Source organism: Moschus berezovskii, chromosome 14 (genome assembly GCF_049115385.1).
Source record: "Moschus berezovskii isolate FMDL1 chromosome 14, NW_MosBer_1.0, whole genome shotgun sequence".
NCBI lineage: Eukaryota > Metazoa > Chordata > Mammalia > Artiodactyla > Moschidae > Moschus > Moschus berezovskii.
In genome coordinates this window covers 33,310,544-33,331,906 of record NC_142473.1, presented here as the reverse complement: position 1 = coordinate 33,331,906, position 21,363 = coordinate 33,310,544, and the positions used below count along the sequence as shown (strand labels likewise).

General features: G+C 55.6%; 1 protein-coding gene across 1 annotated transcript in view; it reads right to left on the bottom strand.

Annotated features, from left to right (window-relative positions):
* Window positions 1-136: 136 nt before the first annotated feature.
* PHLDB1 (pleckstrin homology like domain family B member 1) overlaps window positions 137-21,363 on the bottom strand; it is a 49,934-nt gene continuing 28,707 nt past the window's right edge. Inside the window, 14 exon segments of the mRNA XM_088842969.1 lie at window positions 137-1,540; window positions 2,462-2,547; window positions 10,866-10,968; window positions 11,227-11,343; window positions 12,868-13,014; window positions 14,397-14,487; window positions 14,584-14,878; window positions 15,508-15,552; window positions 16,032-16,134; window positions 16,306-16,446; window positions 17,817-17,957; window positions 20,186-20,329; window positions 20,903-20,992; window positions 21,157-21,267. Coding sequence (XP_088699095.1) covers window positions 1,400-1,540; window positions 2,462-2,547; window positions 10,866-10,968; window positions 11,227-11,343; window positions 12,868-13,014; window positions 14,397-14,487; window positions 14,584-14,878; window positions 15,508-15,552; window positions 16,032-16,134; window positions 16,306-16,446; window positions 17,817-17,957; window positions 20,186-20,329; window positions 20,903-20,992; window positions 21,157-21,267 — 1,755 coding nt within the window. The 3' untranslated portion in view covers window positions 137-1,399.

Genomic DNA, 21,363 nt, shown 5'->3' with positions numbered 1-21,363 from the left:
ACCTGGAGGTCATGGTTGGGCCCTGGGTCCCTCCTGGAACATTTAATAAGGTGGAAATGCTGCACCATGGATCAGACCTAGTCTCCTTTCCCACAAACCCCAACCCCACGCCACTTACAACCAGGCCTCACAAACACATAGTCCAAATGCTTTATTGTTCTGCTGAGATGTTTACAAATACTGAAAAACATCCAGCCCAGGCCTGGCAACCATGGTCCAGGGCTGGGAAGGGGGACAGGGAGGTGGGTTTAGTGTTAAGGCGCAAAGGGCTGAGCCCAGACACCTGGAGGCCTGGGCCTCTGCTATTTATTTCATCCCCATTCTGAGAGGAGGGCAACCAGACCCTCGGGCTCCCCCTCCTGCTCAAGACTTCCTCCAGGGAGCATCTGAACAGCCCTCTGTCCATCAGAAACTCAGCCATATACCAGAACCCCGAGGATGGCCCTTCTAGCTCTTTCTCCCATCCGATGGCTCCTCCTCTGGCCTCCAGTTCCCGGCTTCGTCCCTTCTGGCTCTAAGCAAGGCACGAGTGGAAGGGGGAGGGCTGGACGGGGGAGCCAGCAGGCTGTGTATCAGGGCCTGGAGACACAGGCAGCGGGCAGTGTGAAGGTGTTCAGTCCCTTCCCCCATCCCCAGCAGGAGATGCCCAAGGGCCTGGGCTGGAGAGATGATGGCACGTACCCTCAGATGGGCCCACAGCTGAAGCAATGGGCTGAGCCACAGAGCCATGGCAATTAGTACGTAACCATGGTGATGAAGCAGTCACTGTGGTGACCGTGATGATGGGTCTGCAAAAAGGGGCTAGGGCTGGGGCCTCAAGGATGACACTCGGTCTCTGGTCCTTGAGCAAAACCATAAAAAATACAAATGTGGCACAAGAAATGGGCTACAGCGGGGTTTGAGAATTACACCGCCTGAGCTGTCACCCCACTCTGGATGTGGTGCTACTCAGCCCCCAAGGCCCCTGCAACGGGGGCTGAGGCAAGAGGGGATCTTTGGCAGATTCTGGTACCATAACGTGTCCTTTAGAAAAGAGAACACAGGCAGGGCGCGCAGGTGCCAGGTCAGAGCGGGGGGCCCCTTCTGTGACGGCGCCTCGGCCTGGGTGGGCCCCAGGGCAGGGTCCTAACAGGCTATTGCAAGTTCTGGGCTCCCAGGAGGCAGCAAAGCCCCCTCCTCAACTTTTATCTCCTGGCTGGTTTTTTGGGGGGGGCCAGAGCTCAGAAGCTCACAGGATGAGCTCCTTTCAGAACATTACAGAGTCTCTTCTTGTACAAAAGCCCCAGTCGTGCTCTGCCCTTCAGGGTCTCTGGGAGCCCAGGGCGCGACTCCCTGTCCGGAGGCAGGCGGGGCAGCAGGAGGCTGGGCATGGGTCCTGGGTCCAGGGGGCCCCATTCAGTCAGTTCATGAACTGAGTGTAACCCTCTGCCCCCGTGACAATGACGTCCATCCAGATGCGCATGGCCTCTGCAGAGGGGGCCACCATGTAGTACAGCCGGTCGTGGGTCTTCACGCAGAAGGTGAGGGCCGGGTTCGGGCTCTGCAGAGGGAGAGAGGAAGGTCTGAGCCAGGCCCACCGCCGAAGCCCAGCCCGAAGCATCTTACACCCGTCTCGCCAGTCACCCTTCTTCTCTGTTTCCAGGACACCCTGAGTCTTCCATAGGCCTGGAGCCCAGGCCCCACCATCCCAGGTTGGGATGTCCCCTCCTCACATCTGGGGCAGTCTGTGGACCTCAACGGGGCCATACCCTGCCAGGTGAAGACACTGTTCCTTGGCGTCCTCAGGCACAAGAGAATACCAAAAGAATCAGATGCAAAGGGACGACCAGAGTCCCCTCCCAGTAAGAAAGGAACAGATGGAAAAAGCTGCGAGCGGGGTGCTGGGCACAAGGACCCCAGCAGAGCAGAGATGAGGACTGGAGCAGGCATCGCTGGCCTGGCGGGAAGGAGGCCAAGCTGCTCAGGAAGCAAACAGCCCCAGCCTCCCATAGCTCCTGTTCATAATTCCTCTCGCTCAGACCTTATCTCTGAGGGTCCCCCACTCCCCCTGCAGCCTCCCCGCTGCACTGCCCGCCCCCACAGAGGGAGACAGCCTGCTGGCATCTCAGGACTGGGAGGCCAGCGAGCTCCCTCAAGCTCACAGGGGCTCCCTGCTCTCTGCACCCACTGCACTCCACACTCAGGCCTGCGGGGAGGGGAGGGACTTAGGGGAGAGTCAAGGAAGGGTCAGGGGCCAGGGGGGTCCCGGAGGCGTTAATACGCAGTAGTTCTGGTTAGAGGTGTGTGGGGAGGGGTACCTCAGTCACCATAGTGAAGCTCAGAAACCTCTTCTGGGAGATGGAGAGAGGAAGAGAAAGTTTACAAGAGAACGAGGAATGGGTCCGAGCCTCTGAAGTGGGCAGGCTGGAGGCCTCCACCCCCAGAGCCCCGCGGCCCTCCCTCGCCCGGGGCTGGCCCGCACCTTGGCGGCACTGCGCAGGTGATCATAGTACACCTCCTCGATGGCCTGGAAGTAGATGACCCCCTTCAGCTTCGTCTCATGCTTGTCTGCAAAGGAAGGCGGGCTGGGTTCAGGAGGTCTGTGGTGCTTTAGGTCAAGCTCCGCAGACATGGAATGTCCCACCCAGGAAACAGGGTGACTCCCGGGACTCTGAACAGAGCCCAGATTCTGCATCAGTGTTCTTGCCTAGAATGACAGAGGCGGCAGATCGGAGCTCCACTGAGACACCACTGCTCACCTATCAGAGCAGCAAAAGTAAATGCAAGACACGCAGCACACTTGTGACACCTCCGTGGGGAGACGGGCAGAATGATAAACCTGACAGGGGATATAAATCGGTAGCCTCTCGGAATGACTTGGCTTCTTCGACCAAAGTTAGAAAGGTGTTTGCCCTTTGAGCCAGTTTCAGCACTTGGAAAATTTATCTTACACATGTACCTCTCTCTGTGAAAGTCAGTTCTGTCCGACTCTTTGCGACCCCGTGGACTATACAGTCCATGGAATTCTCCAGGCCAGAATACTGGAGTGGGTAGCCTTGCCCTTCTCCAGGTGATCTTCCCAACCCAGGGATCAAACCCAGGTCTCCCGCATTGCAAGGGGATTCTTTAATCAGCTGAGGCACAAGGGAAGCCCAAGAATGCTGGAGTGGGTAGCCTATCCCCTCTCCAGGGGATCTTCCCAACCCAGGAATTGAACCGGGGTCTCCAGCATTGCAGGCAGATTCTTTACCAACTGAGCCACCAGGGAAGCCCCACACATGTACAAAAGAAAACATTTACAAGATTCACCATGGCAGTAATTAGTCATAAAAGATTAGAAACAACCCAAGTGTCCATCAGGTGGAGGCGGCTAAGCAGAGTGTGCCATGTGATGAAATACACCTAGCTATTTAACAGAACAACGAGTATCTTGACATACACATTCGGAAATAAATCTACAAAGACTTCCTTGGTGGTCCAGTGTGAAGATTCTGTGCTCCCAATGCTCCCAACGAGCCCAGGTTCGACCCCTGGTGGGGAACAAGATCCCCCACGCCACAATTAAGACCCAGTGAAGCCAAATAACTCTTGAGAGTCCCTTGTACTGCAAGGAGATCCAACCAGTCCATTCTAAAGGAGATCAATCCTGGGTGTTCATTGGAAGGACTGATGCTAAAGCTGAAGCTGCCATACTTTGGCCACCTTATGTGACGAGTTGACTCACTGGAAAAGACTCTGATGCTGGGAAAGGTTGGGGGCGGGAGGAGAAGGGGACGACAGAGAATGAGATGGCTGGATGGCATCACCGACTCGATGGACATGAGTTTGAGTGAACTCCGGGAGTTGGTGGTGGACAGGGAGGCCTGGCGTGCTGTGATTCATGGGGTCGCAGAGAGTCGGACACGACTGAGCGGCTGAACTGAACTGAAGCCAAATAAATATTTAAAAAACAAACAACACACTTCAAATAATCCATGACCAAAAATAAAGTTCTTAGATAAATTAGAAAAAATATTTTTAAAAAATCTATAAAATACATCTGGATATCAACATCTAGACATTGATATATTTGAGACAGAAAGACCTCTAAGATAACATAGCAGGAAAACAAGGAGCGTATTGGGTGCTACCTTTTGTGTAAGAAAAATGTTAGTCACTCACTCATGTCCAACTCTCTGCAACCCCACGGACTGTAGCCTGCCAGGCTCCTCTGTCCATGGGATTCTCCAGGCAAGAATACTGGAGTGGGTTGCCATTCCTTTCTCCAGGAGATCTCCCCAACCTAGGGATCGAGCCCAGGTGTCCTGAATTGCAGGCAGATTCTTTACCATCTGAGTCACCAGGGAAGTCCCAAGAATATTGCAGTGGGTTGTCATTCCCTTCTCCAGGGGATCTTCATGACCCAAGAAAAGGAGTAAGAGCACATGTTTGCATATGTTTATATTCCCTTAAAGAAACTCTAGGAGGATACACAGGAGATTAATAAACGTAGTTACCTGTAGTCAGAAGGGGTGTAGTTCTCAGTTTAAATCTTTTTATGTGTTTTGAGTTTTGAACGACATGAATGCATTTATCTATTCAACTCAAACAGTAAAAACATGGAAGGCAGCAATCAGCATCTGGAGGCCGGGGTGCCAGGAAGGAGGTGGGTGAACCCGCAGAGCAGAGGACCGCTGGGGTGGCAGGGATGGGGCACTGGCAAGGGCAAGCACAGGCCTGGCCACCCCATCTGGGGGCGGACACCGAGCAGCACCACAGCTCTGGGCAGTGAGCCCGAGTCACTAAACTCAGGTGGCAGCACCACCCTCTCCCATCTCCATCATTTCAGGCCTGAGGCAGGGGTCCTGGGTCGGGCTGCCGCCTCCTCACCCGCCCCTTCCCACCCCCGTCCCTTAACTCCCTGCCCTGGTGCCGAGGGGCGAGCTTCCTACAGCAAATCAAATCCTGCTGCCTCAGCTCACGGGCTTCTCTGCCAGCTCCCTCACTGGAACCTGCTGCCTCCTTGGCTTTGGCAAAGGTCCCCGACAGGCCGGTGCCAACACATCCCTCCGGCCTTGCCTCACTTCCCTCCCCTGCACCAACCCCGGTTCCTCTGGCCAGGCTGAGCTTCTCGCAGGCCCTTATCACCCCACTCTGCCGACACTGGAATGGCCTCCAACACATTCCCTTAGCAAACTCCTAAGTCACCTTCAACACCTGCTGCAAATGTCCCCACTACAGTGCCCAGTTGTGCTCCCCCATGCTCCCGCAGCGCGGGTGTTCCTCTGTACAGAACTTACAGTGCTGAATCTGAATCTTCCTTTAGGAGACTTCCCTTCCCTGGTGATCTACTGGCTAAGACTCTGAGCTTCCCATGCAGGGGCCCCAGGTTTGATCCCTGGTCAGGGAAATAAGATCCTACACGCTATAACTAAAAAATGCTGCAACCAAGACTTGGCACAGTCAAATAAGTAAACATTAAAATTCTGAAAGAGATGGGAATCCCAGACCACCTGACCGACCTCTTGAGAAACCTGTATGCAGGTGAGGAAGCAACAGTTAGAACTGGACAGGGAACAACAGACTGCTTCCAAATAGGAAAAGGAGTACGTCAAGGCTGGATATTGTCACCCTGCTTATTTAACTTATATGCAGAGTACATCATGAGGAATGCTGGGCTGGAGGAAGCACAAGCTAGAATCGAGACTGCCAGGAGACATATCAATAACCTCAGATATGCAGATGACACCACCCTTACGGCAGAAAGTGAAGAGGAACTAAAGAGCCTCTTGATGAAAGTGAAAGAGGAGAGTGAAAAGGTTGGCTTGAAGCTCAACATTCAGAAAACAAAGATCATGGCATCCGGTCCCATCACTTCATGGGAAATAGATGGGGAAACAGTGGAAACAGTGTCAGACTTTATTTTTTGGGGCTCTAAAATCACTGCAGATAGTGACTGCAGCCATGAAATTAAAAGACGCTTACTCCTTGGAAGGAAAGTTATGACCAACCTAGATAGCATATTAGAAAGCAGAGACATTACTTTGCCAACAAAGGTCCGTCTAGTCAAGGCTATGGTTTTTCCAATGGTCATGTATGAATGTGAGAGTTGGACTGTGAAGACAGCTGATCGCCAAAGAATTGATGCTTTTGAACTATGGTGCGGACATGACTGAGCGACTGAACTGAACTGAACTGATGTATGGATGTGAGAGTTGGACTGTGAAGAAAGCTGAGCGCTGAAGAATTGATGCTTTTGAACTGTGGTGTTGGAGAAGACTCTTGAGAGTCCCTTGGACTGCAAGGAGATCCAACCAGTCAATCCTAAAGGAGATCAGTCCTGGGTGTTCATTGGAAGGACTGATGTTGATGCTGAAACTCCAATACTTTGGCCACCTGATACGAAGAGCTGACTCATTGGAAAAGACCCTGATGCTGGGAAAGATTGAGGGCAGGAGGAGAAGGGGATGACAGAGGATGAGATGGTTGGATGGCATCACTGACTCGATGGACATGGGTTTGGGTGGACTCTGGGAGTTGGTGATGAACAGGGAGGCCTTGTGTGCTGCAGTTCATGGGGTCCCAAAGAGTTGGACACGGCTGAGCAACTGAACTGAACTTAATATCTTAATGACCTGGATAACCACAATGGTGTGGTCACTCACCTAGAGCAGACATCCTAGAGCGTGAAGTCAAGTGGGCCTTAGGAAGCATTACTACAAACAAAGCTAGTGGAGGTGATGGAATTCCAGTTGAGCTATTTAAAATTCTCAAAGATGATGCTGTTAAAGTGCTGTACTCAATATGCCAGCAAATTTAAAAAAACTCAGCAGTGGCCACAGGATTGGACAAGGTTTTCATTCCAATCCCAGAGAAGGGCAATGACAAAGAATGTTCAAACTACAGCACAACTGTACTCATTTCACATGCCAGTACAGTAATGCTCAAAATCCTGCAAGTTAGGCTTCAGCAGTCTGTGAACTGAGAACTTTCAGATGTAAAAGCTGGGTTTAGAAAAGGCAGAGGAACCAGAAATCAAATTGCCAATATTCGCTGGATCATAGAGAAAGCTAGGGAATTCCAGAAAAACTTCTACTTCATTGACTACACTAAAGCCTTTGACTGTGTGGATCACAACAAACTGTAGGAAATTCTTAAGGAAATGGGAATAGCAGACCACCTTACCTGTCTCCTGAGAAACCTGCATGCAGATCAAGAAGTGACAGAACCAGACATGGAACAATGGACTGGCTCAAAATTGGGAAAGGAGTATGACAAAGCTATATATTGTCACACTGCTTATTTAATTTATATGCAGAGTACGTAGGCAGAATGCCAGGCTGGTTGAATCACATGCTGGAATCAAGACTGCCGGGAGAAATATCAACAACCTCAGATATGTAGATGATACCATCCTAATGGCAGAAAGTGAAGAGGAACTAAAGAGCCTCTTGCTGAAGGTGAAAGAAGACAGTGAAAAAGCTGGCTTAAAACTCAACATTCAGGGCTTCTCTGGTGTCTCAGTGGTAAAGAATCCGCCTGCCAGTGCTGGAAACACGGGTTTGATCCCTGGTCTGGGAAGATTTCACACGCCGCAAAGCAACTAAACCCTTGGACCACAACTAACCAGAGCCTGTGCTCTAGAGCCTGCGAGCCACAACTACTGAAGTTGGGAGCTCTAGAGCCCATGCTCCACAAGAGAAGTCACCACAATAAGTCCGTGCAACTTCTAGTAGCCCCTAGAAGTTGCAAGTAGCCCCTGCTTGTTGCAATCAAAGGAAAACCCATGCAGCATCGAAGACCCAGCACAAAAATAAATAAATTAATAAAATTGTTTTAAAAATGGCAACATTCAAAAAACTAGATTATGGCATCTGGTCCCATCACTTCATGGCAAACAGACAGAGAAAAAGTGGAAACAGTGACAGATTTTATTTTCTTGGGCTCCAAAATCGCTGCAGATGGTGACTGCAGCCAGGAAATTAAAAGATGCTTGCTCCTTGGAAGAAAAGCTATGGCAAACCTAGACAGCATATTAAAAAGCGGAGACATCACTTTGCCAACAAAGGTCTGTGTAGTCCAGGAGTCATGTATGGATGTGAGAGTTGGACCATAAAGAAGGCTGAGTGCTGAGGAACTGATGCTTTCAAATTGTGGTGTTGAAGAAGACTCTTGAGAGTCCCTTGGACAGCAAAGAGATCAAACCAGTCAATCCTAAAGGAAATCAACCCTGAATGCTCATTGGAAGGACTGATGCTGAAGCTAAAACTCCCAATTCTTTGGCCACCTGATACGAAGAGCCGACTCACTGGAAAAGACCCTGATGCTGGGAAGGATTGAAGGCAATAGGAGAAGAGGGCGGCGGAGGATGAAAAGGTTAGATAACATCACCGACTCAATGGACATGAATTTGAGCAAACTCCAGGAGATAGTGAAAGACAGGGAAGCCTTGCGTGCTGCAGTCCATGGAGTCACAAAGAGTAAGACACGACTTAGTGACTGAACAACTACAATAAAACATTAATGAACCCTCCTTGATCTGTTTAGAAGTCAAGCTCCTCCAATCTGGACTGCTACGTGCCTAGCAGGTCCTCAATCGATGTAGAATAAAGGAGTTCAAGGAACTGGGATCCAAAGAAGTCAGAGATCCTTCTCTTAGGAGCCCACGATTTAGCGGGGAAGAAAGCACAGACACACATCCACTTAGCTGTGTGACTTAGGTATGATTAGGACTCCAAAGTCACAGGTCACCGGTGGTCACGAGCGTTAAGTGAGAGGACACACTCGAAGGGTTCAGCACAGTGTCTGGCACAATACATGTGGATCTGTCACGACATCATTATGCCCCAAGGCTGATGTCATATGGCAGAGGGACCCTGTGTAAGGCCGGAGTTACCCGGAGGAGGGCAGGAACCACTCCCAGTGAGGTGGGGCTTCACAGAGGTGCGTTCTGATGTGGACCCTGTAGAATGGAGGGGTTTCACGGAGGAGGAGGGAGCAGGATCCAGGAAGGCCAGGGAGAACGGCAGCATTCTGTTCTCTCCTGGCTTTTCCTTCACTGGAAATAGTAACACATTCCTGCCTCCGCTTCCTCACCGCCCACCTATCCTCGATGGATTTTGTGCAATCTGGCTCCCGCCCCAGCACACAGTGGAAACCATTCTCTCATCAAGATCCAATCGTTGAATCGAATGGCCTTTGGGTGCACATTACCCTTGGCCTTTCTGGAGCATCCATCATCACCATAATGTCTCAATTTCTTCTGTAAATGATACTTTTTTATTTCATGACACCCCCTGCTGGCAGGCACACATCCACTCCTCTGCCTTCACCATTTCTGCCCCTCCCTCCCCTCCCCCGTTGGTTTCATAGACATGAAGGAAGGTCACACATGCCAAGCTTCAGCTCAGCACCTGGCCTGTGACTTCCCTCCTCCTGCACCTTGCTTTACTGCAGCCTCCTTTTCCTTCTCCCTCACAAGGGTGGCCCTGCGCTGGGGTGCACCTCTGTCTCTCCCTCTTCTCTGAAGTCTAACTGTCCAAGCTGAGTCTTAGCTCTGCCTCTCAGCTGCTGAGAGACCTTAGGCAAGTTATTTAATCTCTCTGTGCTTAATTTTCCTCATCGTAAAAGAGGTGTAAAAACAGTGCTTGCTTCACAAGATTATTATGACGATTAAATGAGATGATACATGTGGAGGGCTGAGCACAGCATCTGGCTCATACACGTGTGCAGTAAGTATGATCTGCTACCATCATCATTATTATTATTCCCACCGCCTCGACCTTCACTCTGCCTCTAACCCTGACCCTTCTCATACCCTTGGATGCCCCACGGGCACTTCAACCTCAGCATGCCTAAGATGGAGTTGTCCTCCCAGGCCTGACAAAGTCCGTTCCCAGCCTAGGTGGAAACATGGAGACACCCGCATGCCTCCCCACACCCAGGGCCCAGGTGGGTGGGGAGGGCTTCCTGGAAGAGATGGCATTTGGCTGGGGACCAGGTAAGCGGGGGAAGTTGGGTGCTCCAGGCCGCATGACTCCAGCACCACACACTTCCGGCCCTCTCCTTCCTGGCTCTGAGCAGGACGGCTCTCTTGGCTTTGTGGTTGGGTGGGGCCAGCTGAACAGGCCTGCTAGTGACTTGGGGACAGACTCCAGCTGGGGAATTTAACCCAGTGCAAACCCAATCACATTGCTCTTTACCCTCTGCCCCTGCAGCCAGCAGCGTTCCAGAAGGGCACGCTCTGAAGCAGAGAAAGAATCGACATGGGGCAGACCCCCACCGACCACGACGAACATGGACACAGATCAGGAGTAAGAAGAACTTTGGTTCTGAGCTCCTGAGACCTTAGGATGGGGCTGCTTCTCCAGCACAGCCCAGCCTGTCCTGACGAGGCTATGATATAGCCTCCAAGTGGGAACTGTCCAAAGGGAACTCCAGGGCTGGGAAACCAAGCTGGAGGCTGGGTGCAGAGCGCTGAGAAAGCAGGACGGTTGGGGAGTGTTGCCCCCTGGGCACTGCTCAGCTGCTTATCTCGGAGTCTCTGTGGGAACTTGCCCAAGAGGGATCCACAGGACTCCGTGCACCCACAGCATCTGGGGTCCCCTACAGCACCCCCATCATTCTTTGTTCACTGTGTGAGTCCCAGCAACAGGCTCCAGGGGAGAGGGTTTTGGCCCCCTTGCTTATCATCAGAGCCTAAGATACTGCCTGGGACTTATTAGATGCTCAGTAACACTGTTGGAAAAAAAATGAATCGGTGAACAAAGCAAAGGACACAGGTACACCTTGTACATTTTCAGGGAGAGGAGAACAAGACCCAGCTCAAGGCCCTGGCCCCCACTTGGAAGCTTCTGGGTGACAGAGCCCAGGGGTCCCAGCTCTGGGGCAGTCTAGGGGGAACTCACCCACGTAATAGGAAAGGGTGCGCTTGAGCCGGTCAAAGACAAACCAGCGCTTCTTCCATGACTTGATCTTGCCGCCCATCTTGACCAAGTAGCCACGGCAGACCTGGTAGGAGGCAGGGGTGAGGCAGGACCCAAATGCACAGCCCCTTACACCTTCTTCCCTGAGCAACAATGTCAGCCCATCACCTGTGCCTATATTCACAACGGGGCTGTCCCTAGCATCTCTTCAAGCCAGCCCACCTGTCCCGGGACAGAGACCACTGGTATTAGGGCAGGAGCTGAGGCCACTATTCTGAGGACCCAGGAGGGCCTCTGACCGTGGGGTTCCCACTATGCCCCCCGGAACCCCACGTGCCTGTACCTTGCTGCTGAGCACCACGTGCAGACAGGTATCCACGCCGTGGCCTGACGACTCAATGTGGGTCTTCAGGTCAAAGTCTTCCTTCCGGATTGGCAGGTAACGGGTCAGGGGTCGTGCCTGGGAACAGAGAGCAGGATGAGTTGGGGCTGTTCCCTCTCCTGTCATTCCCTTTTCCAGGTCCCTCGGCTTCAGTCCTGAACCCCTACTCTGTCACTCTGGTTTCATAGGGCTCTGGCCCAAGCAGGGACCTGGTGCGCCTGTGTTGATTCCACCCAGGCTTGAGCAAATTTCTGAATGGCTCTATGTCTCAGTTTCCAAGACACAGCTGCCCCTGTCCTGTCCCTGCCCCTCCTGTCCTGAATGCAACAAAGCAAAAGAATGCAGTCTCGGAAGAAAAGCCCAGTACGAAGCCTGGTCTTCCCGGAGGGGCTTTATTTGGGTCCTCATGTGTAAACAAGATCTTTGAACTAGAGAATCTCTGAGGTTTGTTCCACCTCAAAATTTCTGATACTTATCTAGAATTTTCAGTCAACAGGAATTTTTTTCCTACTCTTCATTTCTAGGAAGAATGTTAGAATGGCACGAAAAGGAAACACCACAGATTATTTAAAGAAGAAACAAAACGTTCAACTTTTCGGAGGTCCCCAGAAATGATGAACCGACTCCACTGGCCTCCCCAAAGCTGGTGGCCTCTGCAGCCCCACCTGAGCCCCAGGGCAGGGGGTAGAGAAGATGAGTCCCCAAGAGACCAGAGACAGGAAAGGGAAACTAGGCATACGACGATTCCAAGCACCGAGGTGAAACTCCCGGAGTTTCTCATTATTTCTGAATTCTCAAACCAGACAATCTACTCCTTAGAATTTATGTCGCTGCATCATTAGGAAATCAAGGCACTATGATCACCGGTCACTGCGGGGTAGGACCCCCCACCGCTGGGGAGGCCCATGGAGACCCCACAGGAAGGGACAGCCTGTCCGAGTCTCATGGGCTCTCCCAGGGGCCCAGGATCTGGGACTGGAAATGCAGGTAGATTTTCCTGCATTTTCCTGCAGGTAGATCTCTCCTTCTGCCTTCAACTCCTCTGCTCAAGGCTCCCGGGTAATGAAATCCCCAGGTTGGATTCTGTGTAAGGATGGGGTTCTTGTCCCAGGGAGAAGCTGGTACAATTCTCTTTTGGAGATGCAAACTGCAAGTCAGGATGAGTTCAGCTGCTGGCAGTGGGGCCTGGAGCCGAAAGGTCCGGTGGAGTGAGGCCAGGATGGACACCAAGCACTCCGCACAGGAGGGCATGGGGATGCGGGAAGGGACACAGGGCAGACCCACGAGGCCCCTGAGAGAGGCTGAGGGGAGCCCCCCGATCCAAACACACCTCCCACCTCTGGAAGGCCTGCGCAGACCCTCGTCTCTACAGGGTGGCCTGCCACACCCCCACAACCTGATCCACACACACACACACACACACACACACACACACTGGCCTGAACAGACCTGAGTTGGTCCTGTTCTTTGGGGCCAAGCAAGTCCCGGGTAGAATCCTGCTTGGGCAAACTTCCTGGAGAGAACAGGCTCCCCCGCCCAGCACGGGTATCCTGGGCTATCCAGACCCCTCCACAGCCCCACCCCAGCTCCCCACCCTCTCACCTGCGAGAACTGCTTCTCCCGCATCTTGACCTCCTTCTCCACGAGCTGCTGCCTCCGGGCGCTCTCGCTCTGCAGCCTCCGTTCAACCTGCTCCCGCCGCCTCCGCTCCTCCTCCAGGGCCTGCCGCCTCAGCTCCATCTCACGTTCCTGCACCCAAGGCTGGGGCTCAGTGCCCACGGCTGCCCTCTTACCTCCAAGGCCCCCCAACCCCTCCTCGGGCCGGGCCAGAGCTACAGGAGACACCCACCTGAGAGGGCAGCCTGGTTTGAGGGGCCACGGTCCTCCAAGCCCACCCTCCTCTCCAGGGACCGTGCGGACAAGGGTGAATGCCTTAAAGTGAGACCACTCTGCCTTCAAACCCTGGTTCTACCACCACTGTGAATTCCAGACCCTGACAAACTCCCTAAGCCTAGTTCCCTTCTCCATAAGACGCGGCCAAGAGTACCTACTCCTTTGGACTGTAGGGAAAATTAAAAGCAATCGTGTAGGTAAATGTCCATCACCGATGCTGGCAGGATGGAAGCACTCAACTAAAGTAAAAGGGGAGGGTCTTTTAAAATCTGTATCTGAATTCCTAGGACATGGGTTATCAAAACAACTTTTTCTGACATCGAATGGATTCAGCAATCCTGTCCTAATCACTAGTGAAGGCCCTTTGAAACTCCAAATATTCACAGTTGATCTTCAAATTTTATGGAAAAAAAAAAAACTTATGAAAGCCATTATCAAAAGATTTTAAGCCATTAAAACAAATCATTAAATAAAGAGCACACAGGTCTACACAGGTGATGTTTTATGTCTTCAACACCGGTAACAACCTTCACATTACTAACTCCCATTTACCATTTCTTCCCAGCTCAAAATTTAGAAGAATCTCCTTTTGCCAAGAGATGTTTGCAAATGTGCCCTCCTTTCAAGGGAGTTTAAGATTAAGAGGCCTTCTTTTCCAGTTGGTCTCCTGCTCCCGGGGCCCCACTCTCATCTCCAGACACACAGAGCGCCCCGGATAATAGAGACCGAACGTCTTCGGGAGAGTCTTTATTCAGCTCCTCCCTGGGCATAGTTTCCCCAGCCTGGCTGTGTCCCAGCCCCAGGTCCACGGGTGGGGAACGTGACATGCCCGCAGCCAACACCTCTGCTCTGGCTTGAATATCTGCCTTCTCTCTGTCCTCATCCTTCAAGCCCCAGTTCCCAACCGTCTCCAAAAGGAGTGACCTGGCGCTCAGGTAGACAGGCATCAAAACTTTCTTGGTGGCCAAAGGTCCCCAGAAGCGAACACACAAAGACTGGAAGTTCCCGTGCAGGAAACTCACAGCTGGACAATGGTTACTGTGCTCCCTCCCCTTTCCTTAAGGGCTGTGAAACCTGTCATCTCGCCAAGCCTCCCGATCCCCCACTTGAGGAACCCAGGCTTGGAAAACACTCTCTTCCTCAAGGGACTGTGGCGAGAACAATGTGGGGAAGGGGCCTTGGGAGGGACGGAGGCCCCGGCGGGCAGAGGGCAGCCCCAGGGCCCAGGTCTGCCTCACCCTCGACTCCATCAGTCGGCTCTTCTCCGCATGAGCTTCTTTCAGCATCTTCTCCATTTCCTCAATCTTCCCCATGTCCAGGCCGCTGGCGCTGGGGAGGGAAGGGGGGAGGAGGCAGCCGGTGGAGGTGGAGGCCTCCATGTGGGGAGGACAGAGGTTGCGCCCATTGGCGGCCGGGGCCGGGTACCTGGACATGTTGTCGGGGGAGCAGACTGAGTTGCCCCCCGTGGAGATGCTGGTCTCCATGCTGTCGGAGCTCTCCAGGCTCAGCGTGTCGTAGGCATGCTCACCCTCCTCGCCTCGCTCCCGCGAGGCCGGCAGGTGGTGCAGGATGGAGTGGTGCATGAGCGGCGGGAAGCCCGTGGGCCCAGTGGGAAAGGGCGCCGCCCCGTGCAGGGCGTCCCACTGGCACTGCGCCTCAGCCGCTGCCTTCTGCTTCAGCTCCGCCAGCCGCCGCCGCTGCTCCTCAATCACCTGCTGCCCTGCGTGGGAGGGGACGGGGGATGTCACAGTGGGCACCCCACCCAGCCAGGGAGGACGCTGGCAGCACTACAGACGGAGGGAGGTGGCGAGCGGGGAGAGGTAACACAGAGCAGCCGCCTCGCCCCCCACCAGCTTCCCCAAAGCCCCCACAGCTCTGGGTCCGGCTGCCCTGACTTCATCGCCTGCACAACTGGCCACAGCCGTGCGGGCCGGCCTCTGCATCCTGACCGCATGCTGAGTCCACACGGGCCCTGAACCTGCCAGGGGGCGCCCCAGCGGAATGATGGCCCGGTGGCTCCAGCTCACAACCCAGGCCTGAACAGGTGGGCAGGGCGCATGCTCCCAACCTGCTGCTGGGAGGAGGGAGGGGTGCCGGCAGCCCGAGCACCCACGGCAGTGCACACGCCGCTGCGATGCAGAAGCAGGAGCACGCAGGACAGGAGGGAGGGGAGACAGGCGGAGCTCCGCTGCGGCAGAGGAGCGCTCGTGAGGCCAACCCGACACCCCAGCCCAGCTCAGCCTGGGGGTCGTGCCCGCGGGCAGAGGGGGCCTGGGCAGAATCCATCATGCGGAGGCCCGGGCGGGGGTTGCCTGGCCAAAGCAATGCCCTCGGTGACCAACGCTCTACCTGCTGGGTCGTCAGTTGGGAGGGGCTCGGCAGGAAGCGACTCGACTGGAGTGGGGGGGCCCCGGGCAGAGGGCAGGGCAGAGACACAGAGGGGATGAGAGGAGAGAGAGGCACAGACATGGGCTTTCGAAACAACCAAAATGCACACGAGCAACCAGCACTCCTGGGTGTTCCCGCGAACTAACATGTGAGGGAAGCACTCCTGGAGGTCGTCAAGTCCAACCCCCTGCCTCCAGACAGGGCAATGTCTAGTCCTACTCAGGTCAACAAGCACTCCCCTTACTTGCTGGGCTCTCTAGGAAAGATGCCATAGCCCAGCTACCCTTAGTCCCCCGCCCATTAGCCTTTGGATAAACCTCCAGGAGTCTGTCTTCTTTAGGTGTCTAGTCCAGATCCCTTTTGCTCCCCACGTAAAGGGGACACATCCTGGGAAGGGTGTGGGCATGGATAAGCTAGGGTGACAGGGCGTGGCGGAGGTCCAGGGCCCCTGGGACAGCAAGTGGGCTGGCACGGCGGCCACTCACCCTTCTGCTGCAGGGCCAGCTGGCGCTTGGTCTCGATGTCCTGCAGTGTGGCTGCCAGGTTGCGAGGAAGGCTGCTGGTGCCGTTCTGGGCGAGCAGAGTGCTCTGCAGCGGGGGAAACGGGGCACTGACCTGAGGCTCAGGAGACACGCCCACCCACAAGGCTTCGTGGGTAGCTGCGGTCCCTCCCCAGTGTGGCCATCTCCAAACCCGCCCCCCAACCACCACCACCACCCCCACCCTGCGCCACACGCAGCCCACCCACTGCTCTCAGACCTTGGGTGAGGGGCTGCGGCCCAAGGTAGCCACGCTGAGCTGGGAGGAGGAGGAAGACGAGCCAGAGGAGGAATGGAGCGGCCCACTGCGGGTGCGGGGCAGGGGGCTGGTGGCCTCGCCGTCCATCTTGGAGCGGTAAACCTGGAGGGGGAGGTGGCATCTGCTAAGGGAACTCCGGCTCCCCCACCGGCCACCACTCCCACGGCACTGAGCAGGCTGGGATCCAAGGTGCCCAGCGCCAGGCCCCTGAGGCCTCGGTCTCTCGCTGACCACAGCACGGAGCCTCCGGGTCCAGCCCAGTGGGCAGACATTCCTGGAGGCTGCCAAGTCTCCTTTCCAGGCTGTTCCTCTTTGGGTCGTAGAAAGGACCGTATAAATCGACCCACGTGAGGAGTTCACACCGACGGGCCGAGTTTTACAGTAGGACGACTGGAGGCCAGGGCTCCCTCTGGTCCCAGCTCTGCCAACTAACAAGCGAGGTGACCTTGGGCCATGCACCTCCCCACTCTGGGCCTCGGCCTCCTTATCTACAGGAGGAGGAGGCAGGGCTAGACTAAATAACCGCCAGCCTCCCCCTCAGCGCTGTCTTTGGTGACATGATCTGTGGAGTCAGGAACCCTGACTCTCCGTGTTGCCCCTGCCACTTCCTAGCTGTGTGACCTTGGAGAGATTACTTATCTGCTCTGGGCCCAAGTGTTTGATCTGTGAAATGACAGGTCTCGTTATCTACCTCAAAGGCCGGTGGTAGAGATGACGTGAATCAAAACATGTAAAAACCTCAACCCAGCTGGGCACAAAGTGGAAAGGCCGCGCCAATGACTCCCAAAGGGACGTGGGATTTTAGCTGAGATCAGTCTTCAAGGCGCCCTGTCTTCACTCTGGGGTGAATCTTGAGTGGGCGGGGGCAGGGGCTGATCAGGCACCACGGCCAGTCACTGGAGTGGAACCGGGGGCAGAAGTCTGTCCGAATACCCTGCCCCACACCACGGTCAGCAGCTTGCTTGGGGCTACAGTAGACCCAGGCCCCTCATGGCGACTCTGAGTCCAGGGCATGAACTCAGGGCGGTCACCTGAGAGTCTCTGACCCACTCTCTCCTGCCCCTGAGAGTCATCCCTGGGGAGACCCAGAGAACAAAGTCCGGCGACTCTCCTAGGACACACAAGTGCCAGGGGCAACAGGCTCAGGAGCGTGTGAGGACTGAGCGAGAAGCTCCGGGGTGAGAGCCGCCCAGGACAGAGTGGGCTTGTTGAGTGCCGCACGAGGCACTGCTGCTCCCCAAGGCCCCTTCCGTCGGACCGTCCAGCACATCACCCTCAGATTCGGGAGGCTGGCCCTCCATGCCCCGAGGGCCAGGACGGCCACCCTCAAGGGGACCCTCACTTCCCGCTCGGGGTCCAGGGGCCCCTGCTGCACTGGCTGGATTAGTCCCCTACCATCTGCGTGGCTGAAGGGTCGGCAGGAGGTACCCAGAGCCGAGAGGAGCAGGCCTGGGCAGTGAGGGAGGGGTTACCTGCAGCTGGCGGGAAGCTTTGGCGGGCAGAGGCGGGGGGGAGGAGCGAGGGGAGGCGGCAGCGGGGCCCGTCCCCAGCCCGGCCATCAGCTCCTGGTACCACTGCTCTAAGTCTACCGCGGGGAGCAGCAGCTTCTCCATCTGGAGGGGGCACAGGGGAGAAGGACAGGGGACGGGGGTGGGGGGCAAGGACGGAGAGGAAAAGGTCAGGAAATCAAGAAACAGGGGAGCAGAGAGAGGAGGAGGGAGGGAAGGTCGGAGGAAGGGTAAAGGCAGGCCATTATCAGGGAGACATGAAGGCAAGGGAAACGGGGAGGATGGGAGAAAGGAGAGCATAAAGAGAAGAAAACACAGTGAGAACACAGTTGCCATGAATGCGCTGAAGGCAAAGAGAAACAGGGCACAGCTCCCAGACCACAGACACGGACTACGCCAACCACGATGCCAGCCGGCCGCAGCCCGCCCGGCACACAGCGCTCCCCTGGGGCCGGCCGAGGGCGGAGACACCACTGCGTGGGGGGGAGCACACACAGACAGAGCCACGCCGCGAGGGCTGCATGGGCGGCGGGGACACAGACCACCAACCTGGGGTGAAGGCGTGACAGAAGCGAAGGAGGAGGAAGAGGGCAGCGCGAGAGGAAGGCAGGTGGTGGGAACCAGGTCCTGGGAGGCAGGGGCCCAGGGAGGCAGGCCCGGCGCGGGGGCCATGGGCACTGGTGAGGTGCCCCACATCGCTTTTAGCTGCTCAAGCGTCACGTACTTGGGGGAAGGCCAGACACGGGAGGGAATACAAGAGATTAATGGGACTGGAACCCAAGAGGTGGCCCTGCCCAAGGGTAAGACGCATGCATGGAGCCAGGGAGGCCTGCAGAGCCCGGGAAAGCCAGGCCCTCTCAGCAGGAGGCCCTCACACTGGAGCGGAAGGCCTTCCCTCCTCGAGCCCTCAGGAGCTGAGAAAGCAAGAGAGGGAACCGCTCCCAATTCCCCTTATGCCAGCGGCCCTTCTCCGTCACTGCTGAAAACAGACCCTGCTGCCCACCCCCTGCCCCACACCCTGGGGCAATGGAGGGCACCCACGAGCAGGCCCGTGGGCACAGGTGGGCTCACTCGGTGGCAGGTACCTCACTGTTGGGCAGGGGCTGAGCGAGCGCGCTGGGGGAAGTGGCAGAAGCATGGGGGTCCAAGCGGGAGCACAGGTGGAGAACCTCTGCCAGGCTCACATACTCCTAGGGTGCCCGGTGTGAGGGAGGGATGGGCAGAGAACAGGTTAACAGGACTCCACCAGGCACCAGTCACCACACTTCACGCCAAAGAGCCAGCACTCCATTCCACACAAGATCCAAGGCAGGGGTGGGGAGCTCGCTGTGGCCACAGAGGGGTGTCAGGGGGGTTGGGGGGAGGGCAGAAAGGGCAGGCAGAACTATCTGAAGTCTTTTTTTTTTCCACACTGCACAGCTTGTGGGATATTAGTTCCCTGACAGGGACTGAATCCAGAGCCACAGCCTCGGCATCGAGAGTCCTGACCACTGGGACTTCCAGGGAAGGCTCTTCTTGACCTCCACTTATGAGGCTGCCCTGACATCCAGGCCCTGCCGCAGGGCCTGGATGGGCCCTGAATGGTCCCCCTGATCACCCATTCCTGGGTTTGCCTTGGGTGAGGGGTAGGTGAAGAAGTCACGAGCCCACCAGGGATCAGTACCCAGCTCCCAGAGAACCCTTCTGTCTCCAACACCTTGGGCATCCCCAGTGGGGCACACACATGCACTACTGAGCACCAGCCACACCATTCCCATGGGTCCTCTGGAGGCACCACGAGGGCCTGAGCAAGGTGGGCCCTGAGAAAGAGACCTGAGCAGCGAGCAGCTGAAAGCCCAGGCAGATAAACAGGCACACTGTGCAAAGGCTAGGACTCGGAAAGATGCTCACACGGTGGATCGGGGGTTGGAAGGACAGGCACTGGCGTATTCCCTGAGCACATCCTTAGGATCCCGAGTTCATCCAGGTCTGGGGGACACAGCAGGCACCCAAAACGCATGCGGAATCGAAGCCCAGGATCCTAAGCCTGCCCCTCCCAGGGGAGCCCACCCTGGCCTAGCTCCAGAGGAAGACTGTCCTCCAGGGGTCACAGAACAGGAAAATGAGCTGGAAGGTCCAGTGTGTTGTGGGAACTGATGAATGGCATGCTGAATATATGCAAATTGATATGCAAATTGATGTTCTGATTTTTGCATGAGCTGCCCAGGCACCTATGGAACCACAAACTCTGGCCAGACAAAGGATTACTGCCACTTGCCCTTCAGCGTGGCCAGTGGGAGGAGTCGAGGGCAGAAGATCATCAAGCAGGCAGACAAGCAGTGAGCTGTGATTACCTCTTGAGCTTTGAGGCAGAGCTGAGTGGAAGCAGGTGGGGTTAAGGGAACAGAAGAGGCCCCAGCCTGAGAAGACTCTGGAAAGGGGCCCAGAGCTGCTGTCCCCAGCCCCACCTCTGAGGACTCGGAGATGAGCAGGTCAGCCTACAGAGAGGGCATGGGTGAGAGGCCTCACCCCTCACACTCAGCCCAGCCACCCCACCTGAGGCCTAACTTGCTTGTGCAATGAGGCAGAAAACAGGGCATGTCCTGGTGGGACCTCACACGCCAGGCATGCAAAGACTCAGGAAAGAATGGCTGAAGGAGCCTCAATGCCCACGTCTGAGCCCACAGCCCAGCTCCAGACAGAAGCCCAGGGAAATCCAAGATCAGGACCCCGAGATCCGTACACTTCCCCTCAAGTTGGGTCTGTCTGGCCCCATCCTGACCTGTCATCTTCCCCACCCACGCCTCCTGAATCCCCCAGATATACGCAGTCACCCAAAACAGTAAGATCAGTAGGCTCCTGGGAGCCAGAGAGGTAGCTGAAAAGCAGAAGCTGGCAGCCATGGAGGATCCGATCCCAGACCTCAGGGCCATTCCTGCTACATCTCTCCAGTTCAGGAAAATGTCCCCACACTAGAGCTCAGCCCCTGGGGCGAAGGTGCCACATGTTTCTCCAGAGCCTCCCAGGAGACCCTTGGGCTCACAAGGCTGGGGCTGACCCAACCACGTTACCTCTTTGAGGGTGGACGTGGTCTTTGGGAAAGGCCGGCCGCCTGTGAGCGAGTGGTATCTTCTTTCCAGCATAGCCAGTTTCTCCTTCTCCTGCAAGTCCAAAGCGGCAGAATCAGGAATGGGAATGAAGCAAGGAGCCCCAAATAAAGGGGGATCGCTGGCCAGTCTCCACCCAGCACCCTGCATTCACCTCCCACTCCCCCAACCCCGCCCCGGCCCTCCTCCCCCCTCACTCCCAGTCTGACAGGGGCTACCTTCTGCAGCAGCTGCAGGGCAGCATTCTTATCCCGGGCTAGGCGTTCAGACTCCTGCACAGCCTGGGACCGGATCTGCCCAGCCTGACTGTCCAGGACCACCAGGCGCTCCTGGAGAGGATGGGAACAATGGGTGAGGCAGCCCAAGGTGAGGTCTGGCTATCTCTCCTGCCCAGAGGCCCTGGGCTTGGGTGAAGGGCATCAACC